Raw genomic sequence first — 21,079 nt, 5'->3', positions numbered from 1 at the left:
TAAGCCTAAAGCTGTGTAATGTGTTAATTTGAATTCTTTAGAAAAAATTATTTCCTGAAAATAAATACAATTAAAATATTGTTAATAATAATAATAATGATGTGTCTTATCTTGCTCATCAGATTAATTTCAATTGTACTATATAGTACATATTGTCTAGCCTGTATTTACCTATATGGGGATGTTTTGTTGTCATTGAGTGCACCAGGAAACTCAATTCACTTTCACCAAGTGATGATGGCACACTGGTGACTTTTATCAGTTATTTTATACCATTAAATTGACCTTTGAAAATGCAGAACGCACATATTATACATTCTTTGGCTATTCTTTTGCCTAACCTGCATCTGTAAACACCTTAACTATAGTTTGTTTTGTCACCAGTATTAAATAAGTCTGTGGTCAAGTGAAAGTGATGGAATTAAAATATACTTTCCAACTCTCACACCAATACACATCTTTAAATTGGACTGTATTCAAATGATTGCACAGAGCAGAAAACGAGTCCTGCATGTCTCCGTTCTGCCACGATGTGTCACTCTTCAGTCAGTTCAAACCTTGCTTTTATTAGATGTTGGGCAGGTGATATTTGTGCTTCACCTGTTTCTTGACGTCTGGTGCTGGTGAGATGTTGCTGTTTGGTAACTGAGGCAGGTACTGAGCCTGGAGAAAAAGAGCAGGAAAAAGAGAAAGAGTGAGAGAGAAGGAAAAAAAATGTACATGAACTCTCTCCTGTGCATGTCTCTAACATGTTTTTTTCTTTAATAGCGAGATAATATTTAAGCATGGTGCAACTGATGTAAAAACAGAGAGAGGAACTATCCTTTAAAAATCTTCTACGCTTGAAAAGTGGCTGTTAAAAGTTGGTACTTTCTTACTTCAGAGAACCGCAGATGCTGTCTGTTTGAATCAGTCGTGATGTTTGGCAGAGGAAAAGACGTACCTCATACATCTGTGATTAATAGGTATAAGGTGTGTAACATATTTTCACTGTCTGGAATATACTAAGCATATAAATGTAGATACCAACTCTACATAGCATCTTTCAAGCATTAAAGGGGGTGAAACTGTTATACTAAAAGTAGGTCTAGGTATATTTTTTTTAAAAATGACCCTTAAAGTGATACTGACACCAGTGGAGTACTTCATATGATCCCATTTTTTTTCATTTGATATTTCAAGCATCTTGGCACACTGAACCGCCAACTCCAACAACCACCACAGTCTTTATGGATTGTAGCTGCTGTGGTGGAGGGCCAATCACACGTCACATTCAATCGACGCTTGCAGTGATTGGCTGAGGCTGAGGACCATACAATTAGTCTTTTTTTTTAATAGACTTGAGTACAAAAAGAATTGAATGCAGGTACTGTTTCACTGGAGAAGTTTTGATATTATTTGGTACGGTTATCCCTCTCAATAATGTTTATGTATCGAGTAGTACCATGCCCTAACTAAAATATAGATTTTGGCCTGTGCATCTGTGACACTGAATTTCGCCTAGCTTTTATTTTATCTGTGGCTCTCTGCTATCGCTCCAGTGACTTAGCAACTAAAAAGTGACAAACTCAAGGACATGCATGGCTGTAGCGGGGACACAGTCAGTACATTTTGTGTATCGGGGATGGTTTCTCACACCATTAAGCCACTGTGTTGCATTCATACCCCTGCCTGTCTGCGTCGGGAGCCTTTGTCGTGTCGTCTTCCTGGGCGCTCGCCCTCTCGGCCCCAGTTGGCACCTACTTCCTCCTGGAAGTAAGGCAGCTCCAGCAGCTCCTCACAGGACAGCCTGAGGGAGGGGTCCATCACCAGGCATGACTGCTCACACATAGAGACACACAGAGGTGACAGTTCAGAGCTTGTTTGTCATCAGATACTGGGCTTTGAGGTTGATCAATGTATTTGAAAGTTTAGAAAAATCTGATAATTATGTCAACCAACTTAAGTGTTTCTATTGTATTGTGTATATTGTATTATATTGTGATCAAAATATGTACTTAAATAAATATTTTACTGTTGAAAAATGAATGTGCCAGTGCCCCCAATGGACAAACTATGTAATAGCAACACTATTTAAGAATGACCTCAAACATATAGCAGGTTTAGCTTTTCTGTACAGCAACTTCTTTTGTACTTTCTTGTACCAACATATACACTGATACTGATTCATGTGCTAAGCTAATATATCAGTCCAACTCTATGACATGTAAACATAACGGACCTTCATGACCTGGAGAGCATGAGGTGACACTTCATGGTAACGCTTTTCCAAAGGCTCCTAAGAGGGAAAAAAAGGAAATAATCACCAACCATACTTATTGGTGTCCTTTGACAACATGCAGTCTCAATGATAACAGGATTCATACCATCGTGTCAGGTTCAGGAATACAAACTCCACTGAAGAAAACATTGGAGCGGAAGACCTGCTGGTGACGAGGGATCAGGTCACCTGAGGTCAGAAATTAAATAATCAGAATCTGCACTTGGTATTGGATGTTTTGGGAAATGTTTTGCAACCTATCTAAAACTGAGCTAATATTGACAGTACATGTGAGCTTTTGGTGTTATCTCCTCAAAAAAAAGAGCAAAGCCTTCTCTCTAACAATTCTTTTATACATTAAACAATCCAACAAGAGAAAAAGTCCATCACACAGGAGGTTTCCCTTTAAGTTTCCCTTTAAGTACATTTTCCCCAAATATGGAATTGTTTCTCAAAGGCACCTTTACACTTAACCTGCCCGGTTTGGTACTGATTAACTCTGGTGTGTTTCCTCATCATGTTCAGCTCATTTAGGCTATTGTGAGAGCTGTCAAAGGAGCTCAAGTGTGGACAAAACAACTGGACCAAAATAGCTTGAAAAGGTAGATTTCGTATAGTGCAAATCATTTGTGGAGTGAATGCAAAGCAGAACAACCACAAGGCTGTGTGTTACTGTATAAGATATGTGACTTGTGCATGTATTCAAATGCTGTGATCTGTATATACAATCTAGATAACTATGCAATTGAGTTTGAGTTTGATGAACAATGACTACACCAAGAATACAACCCTCCATCGTGAAAAGTCTAACAGTGCATCTTTTAAGCACCTACTGATACGACCTCTTGTTAGTGTACCTAGAGTTTTTCGGATGAGGTAGAGCTGGTCAACGTCAGATTTCCCGGGCCAGAGTGGATTCCCGTGGAGCAGCTCAGCGAAGACACATCCCAGCGCCCACACGTCCACAGGGGGACCGTACTGTGTGTCCCCAACCAGTAGCTCAGGGGCCCGGTACCAGCGAGTCGCAACGTAGTCTGTGTAGTCATCCTCTGGTCCCGCTGAGTATACCGATACACAGACAGATGGAGATGAACTTGTAGGGACACACATCCACTTGGACAATGAATAATGAACATTAAATAACATGTACATTGTAGAGGAAGGGATTACAAGGCATGGTGAATGACCACATGATGTTAATATATGGTAACAAAACACCGTCCGGAGGTGGAACTCAATACATACTATATTTTACATCAGTGATATCCTTACAAAATTATAACTTGTACAATAACCTGACATATTAATTTAATTACATTTTTTTTAACAACTGTGGGTATTAAGAGTCTTACAGCTTGCACCTTTTATATTTTCTAATGTTCTGAACTTGTGGTTGGAAAAAAAAAGGTCTCTAGGGGAATTTTTGGAACAGGAAAATCTGAACACTTTACATATCCAGCTATTTTTTGGCAGCTTTTGGTGATCACACCAGTTGTAGTTTTGACTTGCAAAGTAGGTTCACTCTTGCTACTACTAAATTGATTCAAACTTTTACAGGTGGGTTAATTTAAAACCTAAGTCCTCCTTTTATCTGTTTATGCTAAATGTCCTCACACTCTTTGTGTATTTTCTAAGCGGTTTTCTTTCTGATTTTGATTTTCTTGATTAGGTCTGTACAGTTGGATTTGTAACAAGTGGAATACATTATTTGATCTGTGTCAGGGTGCTCTGGCAAAGTGCTCTCAGCGAAAGCCTCGGCCTGTGGAAAAACATGCTGCTGCAGTGACTCTGACCTCTCCCTTCCTCCCGGCTTGGCTGTATTCCAAAGCTCAGCATGAAAATCAGGTGAAAGGGTTGTCTACCTAAACAAGTGATGACTATAAAAGCTGCATGTAGGCTACTCGCATAACCTGCTCATCTCCTTGACAGATTGCACCTTTAGTCAACTGCAGAGGACAAAAGTAGAATATTTCCTTTCTTGGAGCATTATGGAGTTTTCTGGAACATTAGTTTTAGCAGTGCTGATCTTTACGTTGCTGTGGCTGTTGAGACTTAAGAGTCGTAGACAGTATTGTTTACCTCCTGGACCCCCTGCCTTCCCTATCATAGGAAACCTGCTGCAGCTGGACAAAAGAGCTCCATTTAAAACTCTGCTTAAGGTGAGTGTGGGTGAGAATGATAACTTGTTTCCCCCCTACTTATGTGACTGTACATAAAAGTTAAAAAGTTTCTTTACTTTTGACTGTAGTGTATTTTTGTATATTTGTTCTTGGCACTGTGTGTAAGTATTACAAAGCAAATCACAACCAGACTCATACAAATCAAACCTTATATGCCCATGTGATTGGCTAAAGCTCATTCTGATTGGTTCAATCCTGCATTTATGAGTCACTGCTTTATTCTGTTTGTGTCTTCATTTGTTTTGTTTTTTCTCCTAGCATGTCAGGACAAGAATAAAATGTTTCTCTATTCACCTGTTTAATCTCCAGCTCAGTGAAACCTATGGCCCTGTGATAACTGTGTACCTGGGCTATAAGCGAGCTGTGGTTCTGGTGGGATACGATGCTGTAAAGGAAGCACTGGTGGATCAAGGAGATGACTTCACTGGCAGAGCACAGATACCTCTCTTGGTCAAAGCTACCAAAGGCTATGGTAATGTGGACATTTGTTATGATGTGTGTAACATTTGAACATGTCTGTGTCCTAGCACTTGGCTGCAAATCGAAGTGTCATATTTCTCTTCTTCGTTGCACCTATAATGCTAAAGAAATATGGAAGAGACTTAAATACACAGTAAAATGTATTAATGTATTGTCTTTATATAAATATGTTACAAAATCACAAGGTTGGAAAAATAGATTACATTTGCTGCCAACATTCTTCAAAATTGAGTTTTTCTTTATTTTAAAGGTTTGTGTTCTTGTTGGAAAAAATTATGGGCAGAATACAAGCTTTTCTTTTGCTTTAGGAGAACAGTGTTTTAAGAGTTTCTTTTTTAAAACTATCATGTCTATGTCCTCAAAGGTTTGGGGATCAGTAATGGAGATCGCTGGCGTCAGTTGAGACGTTTCACCCTGACAACGCTAAGAGACTTTGGGATGGGACGTAAAGGGATGGAGGAGTGGATCCAGGAGGAGAGCAAACACCTGATCGCCCGCATAAATAGTACCAAAGGTATGTGTTTGCAAGAGTGACTGTGCTTGCTTTGTTTGTGTTTTAAAAATCATGAGGAGGTGATCTTTGTCTTGTTCCAGTTAAACCAGAATTTATGGCCTTTAAACTTGCTCAAATAAGATTTTAACATGACTTTAAAAAATGCACAAATGTGTTCTTCAGTTTGTAAAGGTGAGAGGAAAAAATACATGATTGCAATGAAACATGCAGTTGTGTGTGTGTGTGTGTGTGTGTATTCCTCACAGTGTTGTGTACCGTTAATGTTAAGTTATTTGCCTTAATTTTCCTGCAAAAAACAAAACTACAAGAAGTTTTATTAATAGTAGTTTGTTACTTTGTGTTTGACAAATTGGTTGAAAAATCTGAACTGCAATCTATGTATATTCAAAATGTCAGGCAGGACAAATGAGGTCTGACTTTATGCACTCTCTGCTCTCAATGCCAAAATTCTGCTTTGAAGACTCAATCTATGTGACCCACATTTTGCACAATCATCCAAGGCAGACTTAATTACATTATCTATGTGTCTATCTATGATTTATGTGGACGTCTGCACACTGAAATACTACTTCCTCTTTGAGGTTACTGATAACACAATAGATTCACTTTAGAAATATATTTACTTATTCATCTAATAACATTGTATTCAAAATGGAAAATATATAAACTTGTAAAAATAATAAAGGCTCACTTTCATTTTATAATTACTGTGATTTATGTGAATATTTAAAATACCACAATTGCATACTTCTCATGGATAAGCAATGATGAAAAATATGTATTTGTACTTGGGGGATACTGATTATGGGAGTTTTTTAAGGATTAGTCCACGGCAGTCATATTAGTCATTAATGATTAAAATCTACTTTATCGCCCTCAAATTTTTAAGGCAAAGTTGTATTAAGGGCTCTCTCTTTTTTCCTTTTAGCTGCACCTTTTGATACCACATACTTCTTGAGCAGCACCGTGTCCAACGTGATCTGCTGCTTAGTGTTCGGTCAACGCTTCAGCTATGACGACGAGCACTTCCTCTCCCTTCTGCAGATCATCTCAGATTTGCCGCAATTTGCCAGCAGACCCAGCGGTCAGGTAGGAGAAGAAGGTGCACAGAAAGTGACGCTTGATGGGTGGGTGAGTGGTTTGGAAGACCACTGCACTCCAACTGCTGTGTAGGGACTCTGCTCATCTCATTACTATTAATCAGGAATGCACAGGTGATAATTGATATTTCAAAGGCTCCCATTTGAACTCACTATTTAACCTCACTATTAATTAATTTTGTAAGCTATGTATAGGACTGTTACTGCCTCGAAAGCTTTTTGATACCAGTTAATTATCATTTTGTGGTTTGTATACATTAACCTAATACTTAACAAGATGTGTTGATAGTCAGAAAGATCAGAAATGATAAGAACCCCCCCCCCCCTTATTATCAACATGTACAATATATACAGTGTATTCTACGATGGCTGACAGGGCAACTCATAGCAAGTGAAGAAAATCTACAGATGGACAAAGAACAAGGAAATAAAGAAAGTCTTAAGTCTAACCCATGCATAGTTTTAGGTGTGTTTCTCCAGTTAAGTTGGCTGAATGTACTGTATAGTGCTTTAGGGAGTTATTTGAGGTTTGTGTGAAGGGAGCGTTTTATTTGAGAGGCACCTTAAAGGTTTCCAGATTCTCTCTACTCTGCTAAAACTGGTTGTGAGACATTTTTTTCATGAGCCCTATCCATTCCCCATTACAGTTGTATAATATCTTCCCCTGGTTGATGGAACTGCTGCCAGGTCAACACCATACCTTTTTTGCCAAAGTTGAAAAGGTGAGAGGATTCATCATGAAAAAGATCCAGGAGCACCACAACACGTTGGACCCGAGCTGCCCAAGAGATTACATCGACTGCTTCCTCACCAAATTAAATCAGGTATGAAAGAATCAGTTCATGAGCCAGAATGAACTTCTGTGGACAAAAGTAATAATATTTGTTTGATTTACTTTTAGCATTTTTGGCATTCTTACTAAGTTCTTACCCGGTTTTACATGTGAACAGTACTGTAGTTACTGAGCACTTTGAAACATTAAGTGTACCAATGAGGTCCCTCAAGTACATGTTAACATCTTGAATTTTGATCCTTCAGGTTTTTATTGTCAAATCGGTGAGCTGGTTCTCGTTTTGTTTTTGCAGGAAAAGCACATTCCCACAACAGAGTTCCACTATGAAAACTTGGTGTCAACAGTGCTGAACCTGTTCCTGGTAGGAACAGAAACCACCAGCTCCACTCTCAGATTTGCAATAAATGTTCTGGTTAGATACCCCAAAATACAAGGTAGGACACACAAAAGAGTGTAAAAGAAAAGCCGTACACACTAATCTAATTACTTTTACATCAAGTGATTTATTAACTTATTAACAAGTGTTTTACATGATCATTGTAACGTCACAGATTTACTTTAGTAGACTCAAGGCACTATCGCTCTTAATCTAGCACCTTGTCACTGGTTGCATGATGATCTGGGCATTTTGTGCTTCCTCTCCTGTTACATTCCTTGTACTCTGATTTATACTTTAAAGTCTATTGTACTTGTATTCTTGACATGATTGTCAGGAAAGTCTAAAAAAAAGAAAAGCTGAGAAATCAGAGTATCAGATCCTCACAAATGAAGAGGCTGGAAGAAGCGATTTGATTTTATGTTGATTTACTGATTGATTAATTGACCACTTTCATTCTGCAGAGAAAATCCAGCAGGAGATCGACACTGTGATTGGACGGGAACGTTGTCCTTTCATGGAAGACAGGAAGTCCCTTTCGTTCACAGATGCAGTCATTCATGAAATTCAGCGTTTTATGGATCTTGTCCCCATGAATGTCCCCCACCATGCACTAGAGGACATTTCTTTCAGGGGTTACACAATTCCTGAGGTATCCTGGTTTTAGTTTCTGGTATCAGCAACAGCATTGATGAAAAAACAAAAAAAACAAAACACTGCAGAATATTTACAGGTGATATAAAATGCTCTGTTTGATACAATGTTTCACCTCAACAGGATACAATAATTATACCTTTGTTGCACTCTGTGCTAAAAGGGGAAAAGCATTGGGAAACTCCCTGGTCCTTCAACCCCCAGCATTTCTTGGACCAGAATGGCAACTTTAAGAAAAATCCAGCATTTCTGCCGTTCTCTGCAGGTAGATTATTAAGTAAATATGTGGCTGTTGTCATGCTTATCTCAGCTATGATGTGTAGAATAGGCCAAAGACAAGAGTAAAATTAATCTCAGGTCTATTTCTTCTGGTTATCTCTCAGGAAAGAGATCTTGTGTGGGAGAGTCCCTCGCTCGCATAGAGATTTTCATCTTCCTGGTGTCACTTCTGCAGCAGTTCACCTTTTCTTGCACCGGAGGACCCGACAGCATAGACATCAGTCCTGAGTACAGCAGCTTTCTTAATGTGCCTCGCAGGTACCACGTCATCGCCACACCACGGTGCTAACAGATATTTTACAGCATATGCCTGTGTCTTCAACCCTTATTGCGTTTTTACGGGGTCCCAAAGAGGGCACACGTTGTCACACAATTTCAAAATGTAGAAACCAAATGGCTATCTGTGATACTGTAGGTCCCTGGACTGCTCTAATGATCATAATTGAGTGAAATTACAAACAAATAAGCCTGATCTATGCTTACCAGCACAGCACAGTCAACTCTGCTGTCATTCCTTTAAATGGTGTTACTGGTTCTACAGCTCATGTGCTTAGGATTGAGCTCCTTTAAAGCACTTTAAATTTAAATTTTTCATTTGCACTGTATGTTCTATTAACAATTTTAATGCTAATCATTATTTTGTGCTGCACTCATATTTTATATTCTATAGAGCTTTTTATTTTCTTTCTCTCTTTCTATTTTTCTGTACTTTGTTTTATTTTTTATTATAATTGGATTCTTTTTTTTAACAGTATGTTTTAATGTTTCCAATTTTTACTGTTCAATGGTACTTTTTTTCTTTTTATTATAATCAGGGTTTTTTTTTGTTTCCAATTCTTACTGTTAAATCATCTGATATTTTGTTTTTATGTAAAGCACATTGAATTGACCCTGTGTATGAAATGAGCTATATATAGAAAGTTACCTTGACTTGCCTTACTGGTACTCCCAATAAAAGACCTTATGAAAATCAACACTTTGTGAAGTGTACATTTACTTTGTGTGTCAGCCTTATAGTAGCTGCAGTAAGCAGGGACGTGCACATGATTATAGAGGGGCAGGGGCTCAAACTCAGAAAAGGGTAGCATGTGTGCGTGCAGAGCGCACACCGAAATGTATTTCCAGTCCTTTACACAGTATGGAAATGAATGTAAAATTAAAAACTAAAGTGCTAATAGGAAGCTAACTACTTAGCTGTGTGTCCTGTGTAGGTGAAAGTGATGCATTTGCTCTTTCTTTTGTGTCAACAAATTAATGTCAACATGAGTTCATTCACATTATCAAAGTCACAATAAACTTTATATCTAAACCTCTGATACCCGTCTATATACCCCCCTATATACCCACCTATATAACCTCTGACCTGTACTTCAGACCTGTAGTGAGGGAAATATGATCCACCGTAAACACAGTGCATTTTATTTTGAAAGTTAACTCAGTGTTTTATTTTCTATTTTGTACACGATTTCCTGTCCCGCACGATCTGCTCTGTGCTAAATTGACGTCCGGCAAAAAAAGAAGCTGACACATTGACTAAAATAGAGCATTTTTCTGAAATATTAAACATATTTAAGACTAGTTAGACCATAACTCACAGGTTCAAGTTGCTCCACTGTCACGTCTCCTCAGTTATCCATGGGGCAGCTGCCTCTCTCTCTCTCTCTCTCTCTCTCTCTCCAACACACACAACAACCCCGTATTACAAGAAAATGGGTACGGTAGAATACCGTGGAGTTTTTGTACCGCCGCCGTTTGTTTGTTTTTTTACATCCCTAACAGGTATGAATTAATGTTATTTTTTTTAAAAAACAAAAAACACACACACACACACACACACACACACACACACACACACACAGGGCACTTTTTAATACGAGGCAAAAAGGGCAGGGGCTCAAGCACCCCTACGGCCCTATGTGTGCACGTGCCTGGCAGTAAGAATGAAACATTCACATCCAACATGCAATGGTTGATTCTACGGTTGACTATAAAGATGACCTAATGTTAAAAAGGGTTTTATCAAAGCTGTCCCATCTCACAATGGTTTACTTTTTTCAAAATATTTTGAGTTGAGAATACAAAGTGCAGATAAAGATCTTTTAATAATCTTGTGAATGATGCCTGGAAGCAAAATGAGTCCCGACTGTCTTATTTCTGCCTAATTTCTATAAACCACCTGTCAATGCATGGATACCTAAATGCAGGAAGATTGGCTTATTCTGCATTACGAGACCATCAAAAGGACCAAGATATGATATCATACAGTAATTATGTGTGTGCATTTTTCATCAGTGATTGCACTCTGTATATCTTACTAACATCATCTTACTACTGTAATCTGAATTTATAGGTTTAAAGGTTTAAGTAAATTTTGTTTATTGTCCAGTCTCTATATACATGTTTGTGAAAAAATACATTAATCACACCATAAAACATGAACATAATTGTATACTTGTTTATTTTATTGGTGAAAAAGTGCTGAGAGTTTGTCCATATTCATCAATTCATGGTGTGACCACCTGTAGGATTTTTAACGGAGCAGAAGGAGCGGCTATGATGAAGAACAATGAGTCACGTCTGTAATTTGATGAGTTCGAGGTCAGGTGATCAATCAAGCTGTGTGTCAAGCTGTAAGTATGTTGATGCATGCTCCTGTGTATTACTGTCTTGTGTCTGAGCAACGGACTGGATGTCCATGTTAGGCTCAATGTCAATACAAGGGTTGCAATATGTTAAGAACCCATCAAATTACTCTCAGAGAGTCTCAGCTGTCATGGTAGCTTTTATTAAACCCTGAAGGGAAACATCTTTTTGTGTCTAAAGTGAGTAATATGGACAATTATATCTCTGTATGGTTACTTTCCATAAAGTTATCAGACACATAACAATATGAGCCTTTTAATGGATGTACATTGATGGCATGATATTGTCCCGTCAGATTATACTGCAGCCCGTTATGCAGCTGCTGCTCACTCAGTACTGACCAGTTTTAAAAACCTTTGTCCCCATTAGTCATTTACACACAAAAAGATGGGAGAACAGCGCCCAGGTTGAAAGATACCAAAGTTTCCTTTTAACAAGACTCAGGCAAGAACTAACACAAATGTTAAGTACTGTATATTGAACTCTATTATATATTCACCTCTTTCAGTTTTATAATACAAAATGTAAATGCTTAATAAGCCTAAAGCTGTGTAATGTGTTAATTTGAATTCTTTAGAAAAAATTATTTCCTGAAAATAAATACAATTAAAATATTGTTAATAATAATAATAATGTGTCTTATCTTGCTCATCAGATTAATTTCAATTGTACTATATAGTACATATTGTCTAGCCTGTATTTACCTATATGGGGATGTTTTGTTGTCATTGAGTGCACCAGGAAACTCAATTCACTTTCACCAAGTGATGATGGCACACTGGTGACTTTTATCAGTTATTTTATGCCATTAAATTGACCTTTGAAAATGCAGAACGCACATATTATACATTCTTTGGCTATTTTTTTGCCTAACCTGCATCTGTAAACACCTTAACTATAGTTTGTTTTGTCACCAGTATTAAATAAGTCTGTGGTCAAGTGAAAGTGATGGAATTAAAATATACTTTCCAACTCTCACACCAATACACATCTTTAAATTGGACTGTATTCAAATGATTGCACAGAGCAGAAAACGAGTCCTGCATGTCTCCGTTCTGCCACGATGTGTCACTCTTCAGTCAGTTCAAACCTTGCTTTTATTAGATGTTGGGCAGGTGATATTTGTGCTTCACCTGTTTCTTGACGTCTGGTGCTGGTGAGATGTTGCTGTTTGGTAACTGAGGCAGGTACTGAGCCTGGAGAAAAAGAGCAGGAAAGAGGAAGAGTGAGAGAGAAGGAAAAAAAATGTACATGAACTCTCTCCTGTGCATGTCTCTAACATGTTTTTTTCTTTAATAGCGAGATAATATTTAAGCATGGTGCAACTGATGTAAAAACAGTGAGAGGAACAATCCTTTAAAAATCTTCTACGCTTGAAAAGTGGCTGTTAAAAGTTGGTACTTTCTTACTTCAGAGAACCGCAGATGTTGTCTGTTTGAATCAGTCGTGATGTTTGGCAGAGGAAAAGACGTACCTCATACATCTGTGATTAATAGGTATAAGGTGTGTAACATATTTTCACTGTCTGGAATATACTAAGCATATAAATGTAGATACCAACTCTACATAGCATCTTTCAAGCATTAAAGGGGGTGAAACTGTTATACTAAAAGTAGGTCTGGGTATAATTTAAAAAAAATGACCCTTAAAGTGATACTGACACCAGTGGAGTACTTCATATGATCCCATTTTTTTTCATTTGATATTTCAAGCATCTTGGCACACTGAACCGCCAACTCCAACAACCACCACAGTTTTTATGGATTGTAGCTGCTGTGGTGGAGGGCCAATCACACGTCACATTCAATCGACGCTTGCAGTGATTGGCTGAGGCTGAGGACCATACAATTAGTCTTTTTTTTTAATAGACTTGAGTACAAAAAGAATTGAATGCAGGTACTGTTTCACTGGAGAAGTTTTGATACTATTTGGTACGGTTATTCCGCTCAATAATGTTTATGTATCGAGTAGTACCATGCCCTAACTAAAATATAGATTTTGGCCTGTGCATCTGTGACACTGAATTTCGCCTAGCTTTTATTTTATCTGTGGCTCTCTGCTATCGCTCCAGTGACTTAGCAACTAAAAAATGACAAACTCAAGGACATGCATGGCTGTAGCGGGGACACAGTCAGTACATTTTGTGTATCGGGGATGGTTTCTCACACCATTAAGCCACTGTGTTGCATTCATACCCCTGCCTGTCTGCGTCGGGAGCCTTTGTCGTGTCGTCTTCCTGGGCGCTCGCCCTCTCGGCCCCAGTTGGCACCTACTTCCTCCTGGAAGTAAGGCAGCTCCAGCAGCTCCTCACAGGACAGCCTGAGGGAGGGGTCCATCACCAGGCATGACTGCTCACACATAGAGACACACAGAGGTGACAGTTCAGAGCTTGTTTGTCATCAGATACTGGGCTTTGAGGTTGATCAATGTATTTGAAAGTTTAGAAAAATCTGATAATTATGTCAACCAACTTAAGTGTTTCTATTGTATTGTGTATATTGTATTATATTGTGATCAAAATATGTACTTAAATAAATATTTTACTGTTGAAAAATGAATGTGCCAGTGCCCCCAATGGACAAACTATGTAATAGCAACACTATTTAAGAATGACCTCAAACATATAGCAGGTTTAGCTTTTCTGTACAGCAACTTCTTTTGTACTTTCTTGTACCAACATATACACTGATACTGATTCATGTGCTAAGCTAATATATCAGTCCAACTCTATGACATGTAAACATAACGAACCTTCATGACCTGGAGAGCATGAGGTGACACTTCATGGTAACGCTTTTCCAAAGGCTCCTAAGAGGGAAAAAAAGGAAATAATCACCAACCATACTTATTGGTGTCCTTTGACAACATGCAGTTTCAATGATAACAGGATTCATACCATCGTGTCAGGTTCAGGAATACAAACTCCACTGAAGAAAACATTGGAGCGGAAGACCTGCTGGTGACGAGGGATCAGGTCACCTGAGGTCAGAAATTAAATAATCAGAATCTGCACTTGGTATTGGATGTTTTGGGAAATGTTTTGCAACCTATCTAAAACTGAGCTAATATTGACAGTACATGTGAGCTTTTGGTGTTATCTCCTCAAAAAAAAGAGCAAAGCCTTCTCTCTAACAATTCTTTTATACATTAAACAATCCAACAAGAGAAAAAGTCCATCACACAGGAGGTTTCCCTTTAAGTTTCCCTTTAAGTACATTTTCCCCAAATATGGAATTGTTTCTCAAAGGCACCTTTACACTTAACCTGCCGGGTTTGGTACTGATTAACTCTGGTGTGTTTCCTCATCATGTTCAGCTCATTTAGGCTATTGTGAGAGCTGTCAAAGGAGCTCAAGTGTGGACAAAACAACTGGACCAAAATAGCTTGAAAAGGTAGATTTCGATCTGCTTTTATAGTGCAGATTATAGTGCAAATCATTTGTGGAGTGAATGCAAAGCAGAACAACCACAAGGCTGTGTGTTACTGTATAAGATATGTGACTTGCGCATGTATTCAAATGCTGTGATCTGTATATACAATCTAGATAACTATGCAATTGAGTTTGAGTTTGATGAACAATGACTACACCAAGAATACAACCCTCCATCGTGAAAAGTCTAACAGTGCATCTTTTAAGCACCTACTGATACGACCTCTTGTTAGTGTACCTAGAGTTTTTCGGATGAGGTAGAGCTGGTCAACGTCAGATTTCCCGGGCCAGAGTGGATTCCCGTGGAGCAGCTCAGCGAAGACACATCCCAGCGCCCACACGTCCACAGGGGGACCGTACTGTGTGTCCCCAACCAGTAGCTCAGGGGCCCGGTACCAGCGGGTCGCAACGTAGTCTGTGTAGTCATCCTCTGGTCCCGCTGAGTATACCGACACACAGACAGATGGAGATGAACTTGTAGGGACACACATCCACTTGGACAATGAATAATGAACATTAAATAACATGTACATTGTAGAGGAAGGGATTACAAGGCATGGTGAATGACCACATGTTAATATATGGTAACAAAACACCGTCCGAAACCTAAGGCAGGAAGGGTAAACAGAGACATACCGCAGAGAGAGAGGCACTAACTGGCTGAATGGTCTTCCTATGCAATGCATTATTTGAAACACTGAAAGTGAGGAGGCCATCGGCAGGAGCTGATATAGGCTCCGTGCTGAATAAGTCATTAAAGGCACAATAGCGCTAAACGCATGTAAACACACTCTGGCTCTCTGGACCTACTCAGGATGCGGGCGAAGCCAAAGTCGCAGAGCTTGATGACTCCGGTTTTAGTGAGGAGGATGTTCTCTGGCTTCACGTCACGGTGGATGCACTGCAACAAGCGCCCAGCATCAAGGATTTAGGCAACATGGAAGAAAGAGGCTTATATTAAGGCTGACAGATTAGGAATCAGAAACATATACACATTTTAATATTGAAACTGTATACTGCGTAACAGTCACGACGGATAATTCCCACTGGAGGAATTTGAACCTCAACAAAGTCAGACTGTGGCCTGGAAACATGATTGATTTTTAGATAAAAAGTATGAGTTGTTCACATGGTTTGTGTTATGAAGCAGTACAGATTACTAACTGAAAACACAGTCATACTCGTGAGAAAAACCATCTGATCAAGAGCTTCAGTCAATTCTAAGAAAATGTTAATTTAGTGTAAAATAAGCTTGTCAGATTTAAGCTAGATCAAAACAAGACACATATATTCTACACTTTAACGACATATTTCAAGTAAAGCTATGAGTAAATTAGCACTAAGCAGTAAGTGATTTAACTACACTGGAATAAAACTGCTTTTGGAAGTTTTTAACTGGTATAATATTCAATCAATTTGATAGGATCACTTCACAGCCAGTATGGAGAGGAGGAATGATTAATGTGAGTATTGTTTTTAACCCTTACATACTGTTCATATTCTGACTCATAATTAGTCTCTACACCAATTCACATTCATAAATTTACCGTCAGGCATCAATACATGATTAATCCTTCTGTTTCATTAATCTACTGGAAAAAAGACATTCACAATCACTATTTTATGATACGGTAGAACATTTTATAGAATATCATGAATACAACATGTTTGAATGCATATTTTGTATATTAGCATATATTAAAATGTGTTTCAGCTGCACAAAAATGTAAAAAATGAAGCTGTTTATTTCAATGTTTGTACACTGTGGGTCATATTAGGAAAAGTCCAGCTAAAATAAATGATATTTTTACAGCTCCCAAATGTAAAAATTGATCAAATTTGACCCTGAACAGTATGTAAGGGTTAAATTAAACAGAAATCAGGAAAAAAAGTGGGAATAAATCAAAGGTTAAGTACAAGAGAAAACATTCATACCAGATATAAATATACTGACATTGTGCTTATGACAGAAGTTGACGGCCTGTAGAGTCTGCCACACTATACTCTTCAGTTGAGCCTCAGGTACCCTGCGGAGAACACGAGACAGATGAATATTGATTGTTGTAAGAGCAACACAACAAGCGCAAACCTATTTGCTCGTCATGTTTTCTCATCTATTATTCCAGCGATTTCTCAAAAGAAGTGGTGCTTTACACGGCCCTCTTGTCGCCTGGGTAACCTTAGGCCTGTCTCTAACGGCAACAGTGCCTTTGTTTTCAGGAGCAGCTAGAGTTTCTGCTCAGCGGCCTTATGGGAAAAGTAAAAATAGTCAGACAGCAACTAACTATTGGTACAGGTCTAAAATCTTATGTTGTGACCATAGATTGTATGAGGAGTGCTCAAATCATGGAGCAGAGAGAAGAATCTGAGTTATCTTCTACTTTAGACTCGGCTGTTCCTTCCTCACTCCACTGCCACTACTCTGCGTTTTTGGCAACAGTCTTGACTTCCTGTTTTTGATTTACTCAGTTTCCCTCTGTTGCCCGTCTCTCATCGGCAGTACTCTTAAAGGACAGGTTCACAATTTCTCACGTCTGTCCTAAAACAACAGTCAGGAGCCAAAATGAACACTGACACATGTTTTTTCTTGCTGCCTGGTCACACTGGCCATTAAGAGATCCCTTCATAATGAACTTTCAGTGTAAGTTACCAGGGACAGAATCAACAGTTCTCCTTCTGTGCATAAATGTTTTTTTGATGCTAATATGAGAGTTGTTTTTTTTTTTCAAACTTAAGTCATTTTAGTACCAAATTCTCTCTTTGTTAAACGATCCTTCCACTGCTGCTGAACAGGAAAACACTGTGAGAGACACAAAGAGGACATTTTTTAGATTTCCACTTTATTTGAGAACCTCAGACAGGACTGGAAACAAGAACTGTGGATTTTGGCCCCCATCACTTGCACTGTAAGCACTTATTGAAAAGGGATCTTCTTATGGCCAGCATGAACAGGACCAAGTAAGAACTCTTTCACTGTTCACATGGGCATTGTGAACCCATCATTTAACAAATTTTAAAAAAAGAGTTGTATGGTCAACCAAATAGATGACTCCTTAAAAAGATGTTGTGAACCCATCATTTAACAAATTTTAAAAAAAGAGTTGTATGGTCAACCAAACAGATGACTCCGTAAAAAGAGAAGTCATTCATTAAAGAAGAAGAAAAGAGAAGTCAATCATTGATAGAGAAGGGCAAGCAAAACAGATCCTTCAAGTTAAAGATTATCTCCTATTTTTGTATGTTGTATTTGTGTCGTATATGTTTTGCATGTGGCCCTTTGCTATCTAACATATCTCACTTCTCTAATTCATACTCCCAGAGTGTAAAAAGGTTTGTCTACATGACCTCTACATGTATCTCACAAGTGTTACCTTTATTATGATACCAATATTATTCATATAGACCTTGTAGTTACAGAGATATACCATATTCATTTTGCGTATGTAATTTTCGAGCAGGACCCTGAGCTAGAGGCCTAGGGAGGAAGAGGTTAACAGATCATATGGCTTGGTCTGAACCCCTGTGTGTCCCCTAACCTACCCTCGAGGGTGTTTGTCCAGCTCGTTGAGGACAGTCTGCTCACAGAACTCAAACACCAGGTGGAGCCGTCTTTTCCTCCTGAAGACCTCCAGCAGGTTGACCAGATTCACATGTTTCAGCTGCTGCATAATCAACAGAGGACATGGACACCGTATCAGCACTATAAAGCACCCGGTGGATGAAATGTTTAATTAAAGATACTTCTACTGTTACAGTCCCAATTACAACAGCTAAAGAATAATGATAGCAAACTGCATGACACGTGCCTCACAAAGACACAAAAGCTGCAGAAGATCAGACTCAGTGAGTGCATGGACCTGTGTGAGTGCACGTGTCCATGTGTGGCAGTAGATGTGAGCAAACTTGATACTATTAGGTGATACTCATGTCTGCTCACCTTCAGCATACGTATTTCTCGCAAGGCTATCTTCTTAATGACAGGGTCGTCTTCAGACTCCACAAACTTCTTGATGGCGACTATCTGGCCGGTGTCTCTGTGTCTGCATTTAAATACCACGCCATAGGAACCCTCACCAATTTTGGCCAGTTTTTCATATTTCTCCATTGGGCAGTTGGTAGCTGTCACCTGTCAAAAGGCAAAATATACTGATGACTACTTAGAACTGCTGATGTATAATAATCTAGAAGATGTTGTGTGTGCTGTTTGTTACCAAAACTAAGTCAGGTACACTTATAACTACAGGGGTGTCTTTGTAGTGTCACATCCTGCATGTGCACGGTGTAAAGGTGTAGCCTACTCACCTGTCCAGAATCTGAAAGGCTCCTCATCGACAAGTCAGCAGTGAGCTTGTGGATGATTTAAGTCCATCAAAAGTCCGCACAAAGCTGCAAATATATGTGGGCAGCTACTCCTCCTTAACGCTGTTTTTACAGTAATTATTTCAGAGGTCTCTCTCCCTCTCTGCTCCCTCTCTCTCTTTCTGTGATGTCTCCACGTCCTGCTGTGCGTCGTCTGCACCTTGGTTACCCTGTCCCCTTATTTACCTTCAAAACAATTCACTGAGTCAAGGTTAAATCTTCATCTTAATCCTTTTTTTAATGCTGTGCCCTGTATCTATATTCATGAAAACAGAAGTAGTGACCCTGCTCACTCATTACGACGTTTAACTTGCCCCAGACTGAAAGAAAAAAAAAGCAATAATAGTGCGGCAGCGGCACGATACAGGATAGCAATTCACAAAGCTGCCTACGTACGTTAAAACACGCATGCGTTGTTACTAGGGACAGGTGTTACAACGTGAGGTGGATGACCGTTGATAAAATGAGCCTGGATCACTATATTTCTTCTTCTTTTTCACATCAAGGATCCCCCAAACTGACACAAATTAGACCACGGACCCCCACCTGGTAAAATGTATGCTTTTAGATGCATTATTACAGGAAGTGTATGAAACATATGATCGAAGTAGTCATACATTATGTAATTGTGTTGTTTTTAGAATAATTTATGCAATTATAGGCTAATGAAAATAAATGATGTTGCGTTTGTTACTGAGGACCCCCTTAAGGACCCCTGAACTAGACCATTTTCCTGATCAATAGAATAAATAAATAAATAATAAATTCTGCAATTACTGATGATACTTTTCGTTCGTTTTAAAAAGCAGGTAGTAGTAAAATACTATAAACAGAATAATTAACATAGTGGATAATGAAAATATAGCCAATAAAGATGCATAGGCTAATCTACTAAATTGAAGCAAATTCATCCTCTATAGTAATCTATAGCCTAATCACTAATTGGACACATCATGTAAAGACAGAGGAGAAGTATTTTGGCATTAAATAATCTGTTTATAACTTTTCAGTCACATTACTAATAATATCTAATGCAATATCTATCTAATCTAATAATAACATTAGCCATCTAGAGGGATAATGTGTAGGCCTACTTTTACTTACTTACTGATACTTTAATTTTGCTGATAATACTTCTACACTTCTACTTCAGTAAGATTTTGAAGACAGGTATTATTAGTTTTGTTTCTACTTTTATTTGAGTGAAAGTCTGAGTCCTTTCTTTTACTCCTGCTTGTAATGTACCGAATATTGTGTACTTGAACTGCTTTTATATAATGTCAAAACTGTAAAAACAGGCCATCAGTATATAAGGTGTCCAAACAAATTCCAGTAATAGTCTCATCCCACTTCCAATATTCTCACCAGTTGCAAAGAAGCTGACATCATGTTACTCTGTCACAGATGTGATATATGGAGGAACAACTCTGATGTGGTTCTATGATTTGTGGACTATGTGTTCTGTCTGTTGACTGTGAATTTTCCCCCCTCAGCGCCCTACCTTGGCTTGCCTGACTCAGAGACATCAGGGTTTGCCGCAGCTCTTTGGGATTATTGCCGATTCACAAGAAGAATCGCTTAGGACTGCAAAGTGAATGATGGGAAAAGCAGACACCATGTTGCACTCTTGTGATCAGAGACACACAGACACCTCGAGGCACTGGCACTGAAATGCTGTGGTGAAGGGTATGAAATGCCCCATGGCAGACTGGTAAGACATGCTGGTGACACAGGGTCAATAAGGCATAGATGTTGTGTTCAGAGGACCATGCAGAGAAAATAGACCAGAGTGTTTACTTTGGATTGTGAATCAGGTTTTATTTGCATGCCAGGAACACTTGAATTGCTCTCATTATATAAAGACTAAATGTTAAATTTGTTATATAAATAATCACAAGCATGCATTAAACAATATACTGAGCCAAAATACCTCATTTAGATCTGTGGTTTTACATTTTCTGTATCATTGTATTTTATATTTAACAGGCCTGGAGTTTCACAATGTAATATG

At 38.6% G+C, this 21,079-nt stretch overlaps 3 protein-coding genes across 3 annotated transcripts; 1 reads left to right on the top strand and 2 right to left on the bottom strand.

Annotated features, from left to right (window-relative positions):
• Positions 1–61: 61 nt before the first annotated feature.
• Positions 62–3,417, bottom strand: LOC128360543 (cyclin-dependent kinase-like 1). The gene is made up of 5 exons (XM_053320988.1): positions 3,118–3,417; positions 2,367–2,449; positions 2,222–2,278; positions 1,666–1,818; positions 62–663 (listed from the first exon to the last, which is right to left on the bottom strand). Exons 1-5 carry the CDS (start codon positions 3,410–3,412, stop codon positions 568–570), a joined length of 684 nt encoding a protein of 227 aa, XP_053176963.1. The 5' UTR covers positions 3,413–3,417; the 3' UTR covers positions 62–567.
• Positions 3,418–4,189: 772 nt separating this feature from the next.
• On the top strand, positions 4,190–9,610 carry LOC128360183 (cytochrome P450 2F5-like). The gene is made up of 9 exons (XM_053320553.1): positions 4,190–4,419; positions 4,750–4,912; positions 5,285–5,434; positions 6,363–6,523; positions 7,182–7,358; positions 7,620–7,761; positions 8,168–8,355; positions 8,481–8,622; positions 8,741–9,610. Exons 1-9 carry the CDS (start codon positions 4,249–4,251, stop codon positions 8,923–8,925), a joined length of 1,479 nt encoding a protein of 492 aa, XP_053176528.1. The 5' UTR covers positions 4,190–4,248; the 3' UTR covers positions 8,926–9,610.
• Positions 9,611–12,152: 2,542 nt separating this feature from the next.
• Positions 12,153–19,372, bottom strand: LOC128360247 (cyclin-dependent kinase-like 1). The gene is made up of 10 exons (XM_053320640.1): positions 19,012–19,372; positions 18,647–18,835; positions 18,250–18,371; positions 16,664–16,736; positions 15,520–15,610; positions 14,948–15,148; positions 14,176–14,258; positions 14,031–14,087; positions 13,475–13,627; positions 12,153–12,475 (listed from the first exon to the last, which is right to left on the bottom strand). The coding sequence occupies exons 1-10, from the start codon at positions 19,036–19,038 to the stop codon at positions 12,380–12,382; spliced, it is 1,092 nt and encodes a 363-aa protein (XP_053176615.1). The 5' UTR covers positions 19,039–19,372; the 3' UTR covers positions 12,153–12,379.
• Between the last annotated feature and the right edge of the window lie 1,707 nt (positions 19,373–21,079).

This window comes from Scomber japonicus, chromosome 6 (genome assembly GCF_027409825.1).
Source record: "Scomber japonicus isolate fScoJap1 chromosome 6, fScoJap1.pri, whole genome shotgun sequence".
Classification (NCBI taxonomy): domain Eukaryota; kingdom Metazoa; phylum Chordata; class Actinopteri; order Scombriformes; family Scombridae; genus Scomber; species Scomber japonicus.
This window is presented reverse-complemented; position numbering and strand designations above follow the sequence as displayed.

What these genes read in the sequence shown, in the direction of transcription:
- LOC128360543 (XM_053320988.1), bottom strand. Translation starts at nt 3,412, where the DNA reads ATGTACATGTTATTTAATGTTCATTATTCATTGTCCAAGTGGATGTGT. An exon ending in CCTCATCCGAAAAACTCTAG is followed by an intron (nt 2,450 to 3,117) that starts GTACACTAACAA and finishes TTCTGACCTCAG; the next exon opens with GTGACCTGATCCCTCGTCAC. An exon ending in ATGCTCTCCAGGTCATGAAG is followed by an intron (nt 1,819 to 2,221) that starts GTCCGTTATGTT and finishes ATGTGTGAGCAG; the next exon opens with TCATGCCTGGTGATGGACCC.
- LOC128360183 (XM_053320553.1), top strand. Translation starts at nt 4,249, where the DNA reads ATGGAGTTTTCTGGAACATTAGTTTTAGCAGTGCTGATCTTTACGTTG. An exon ending in TCCTCACCAAATTAAATCAG is followed by an intron (nt 7,359 to 7,619) that starts GTATGAAAGAAT and finishes TTGTTTTTGCAG; the next exon opens with GAAAAGCACATTCCCACAAC. An exon ending in ATTTCTGCCGTTCTCTGCAG is followed by an intron (nt 8,623 to 8,740) that starts GTAGATTATTAA and finishes GTTATCTCTCAG; the next exon opens with GAAAGAGATCTTGTGTGGGA.
- LOC128360247 (XM_053320640.1), bottom strand. Translation starts at nt 19,038, where the DNA reads ATGAGGAGCCTTTCAGATTCTGGACAG. An exon ending in GAGAAATACGTATGCTGAAG is followed by an intron (nt 18,372 to 18,646) that starts GTGAGCAGACAT and finishes TTGATTATGCAG; the next exon opens with CAGCTGAAACATGTGAATCT. An exon ending in TGGCTTCGCCCGCATCCTGA is followed by an intron (nt 15,149 to 15,519) that starts GTAGGTCCAGAG and finishes CGGTATACTCAG; the next exon opens with CGGGACCAGAGGATGACTAC.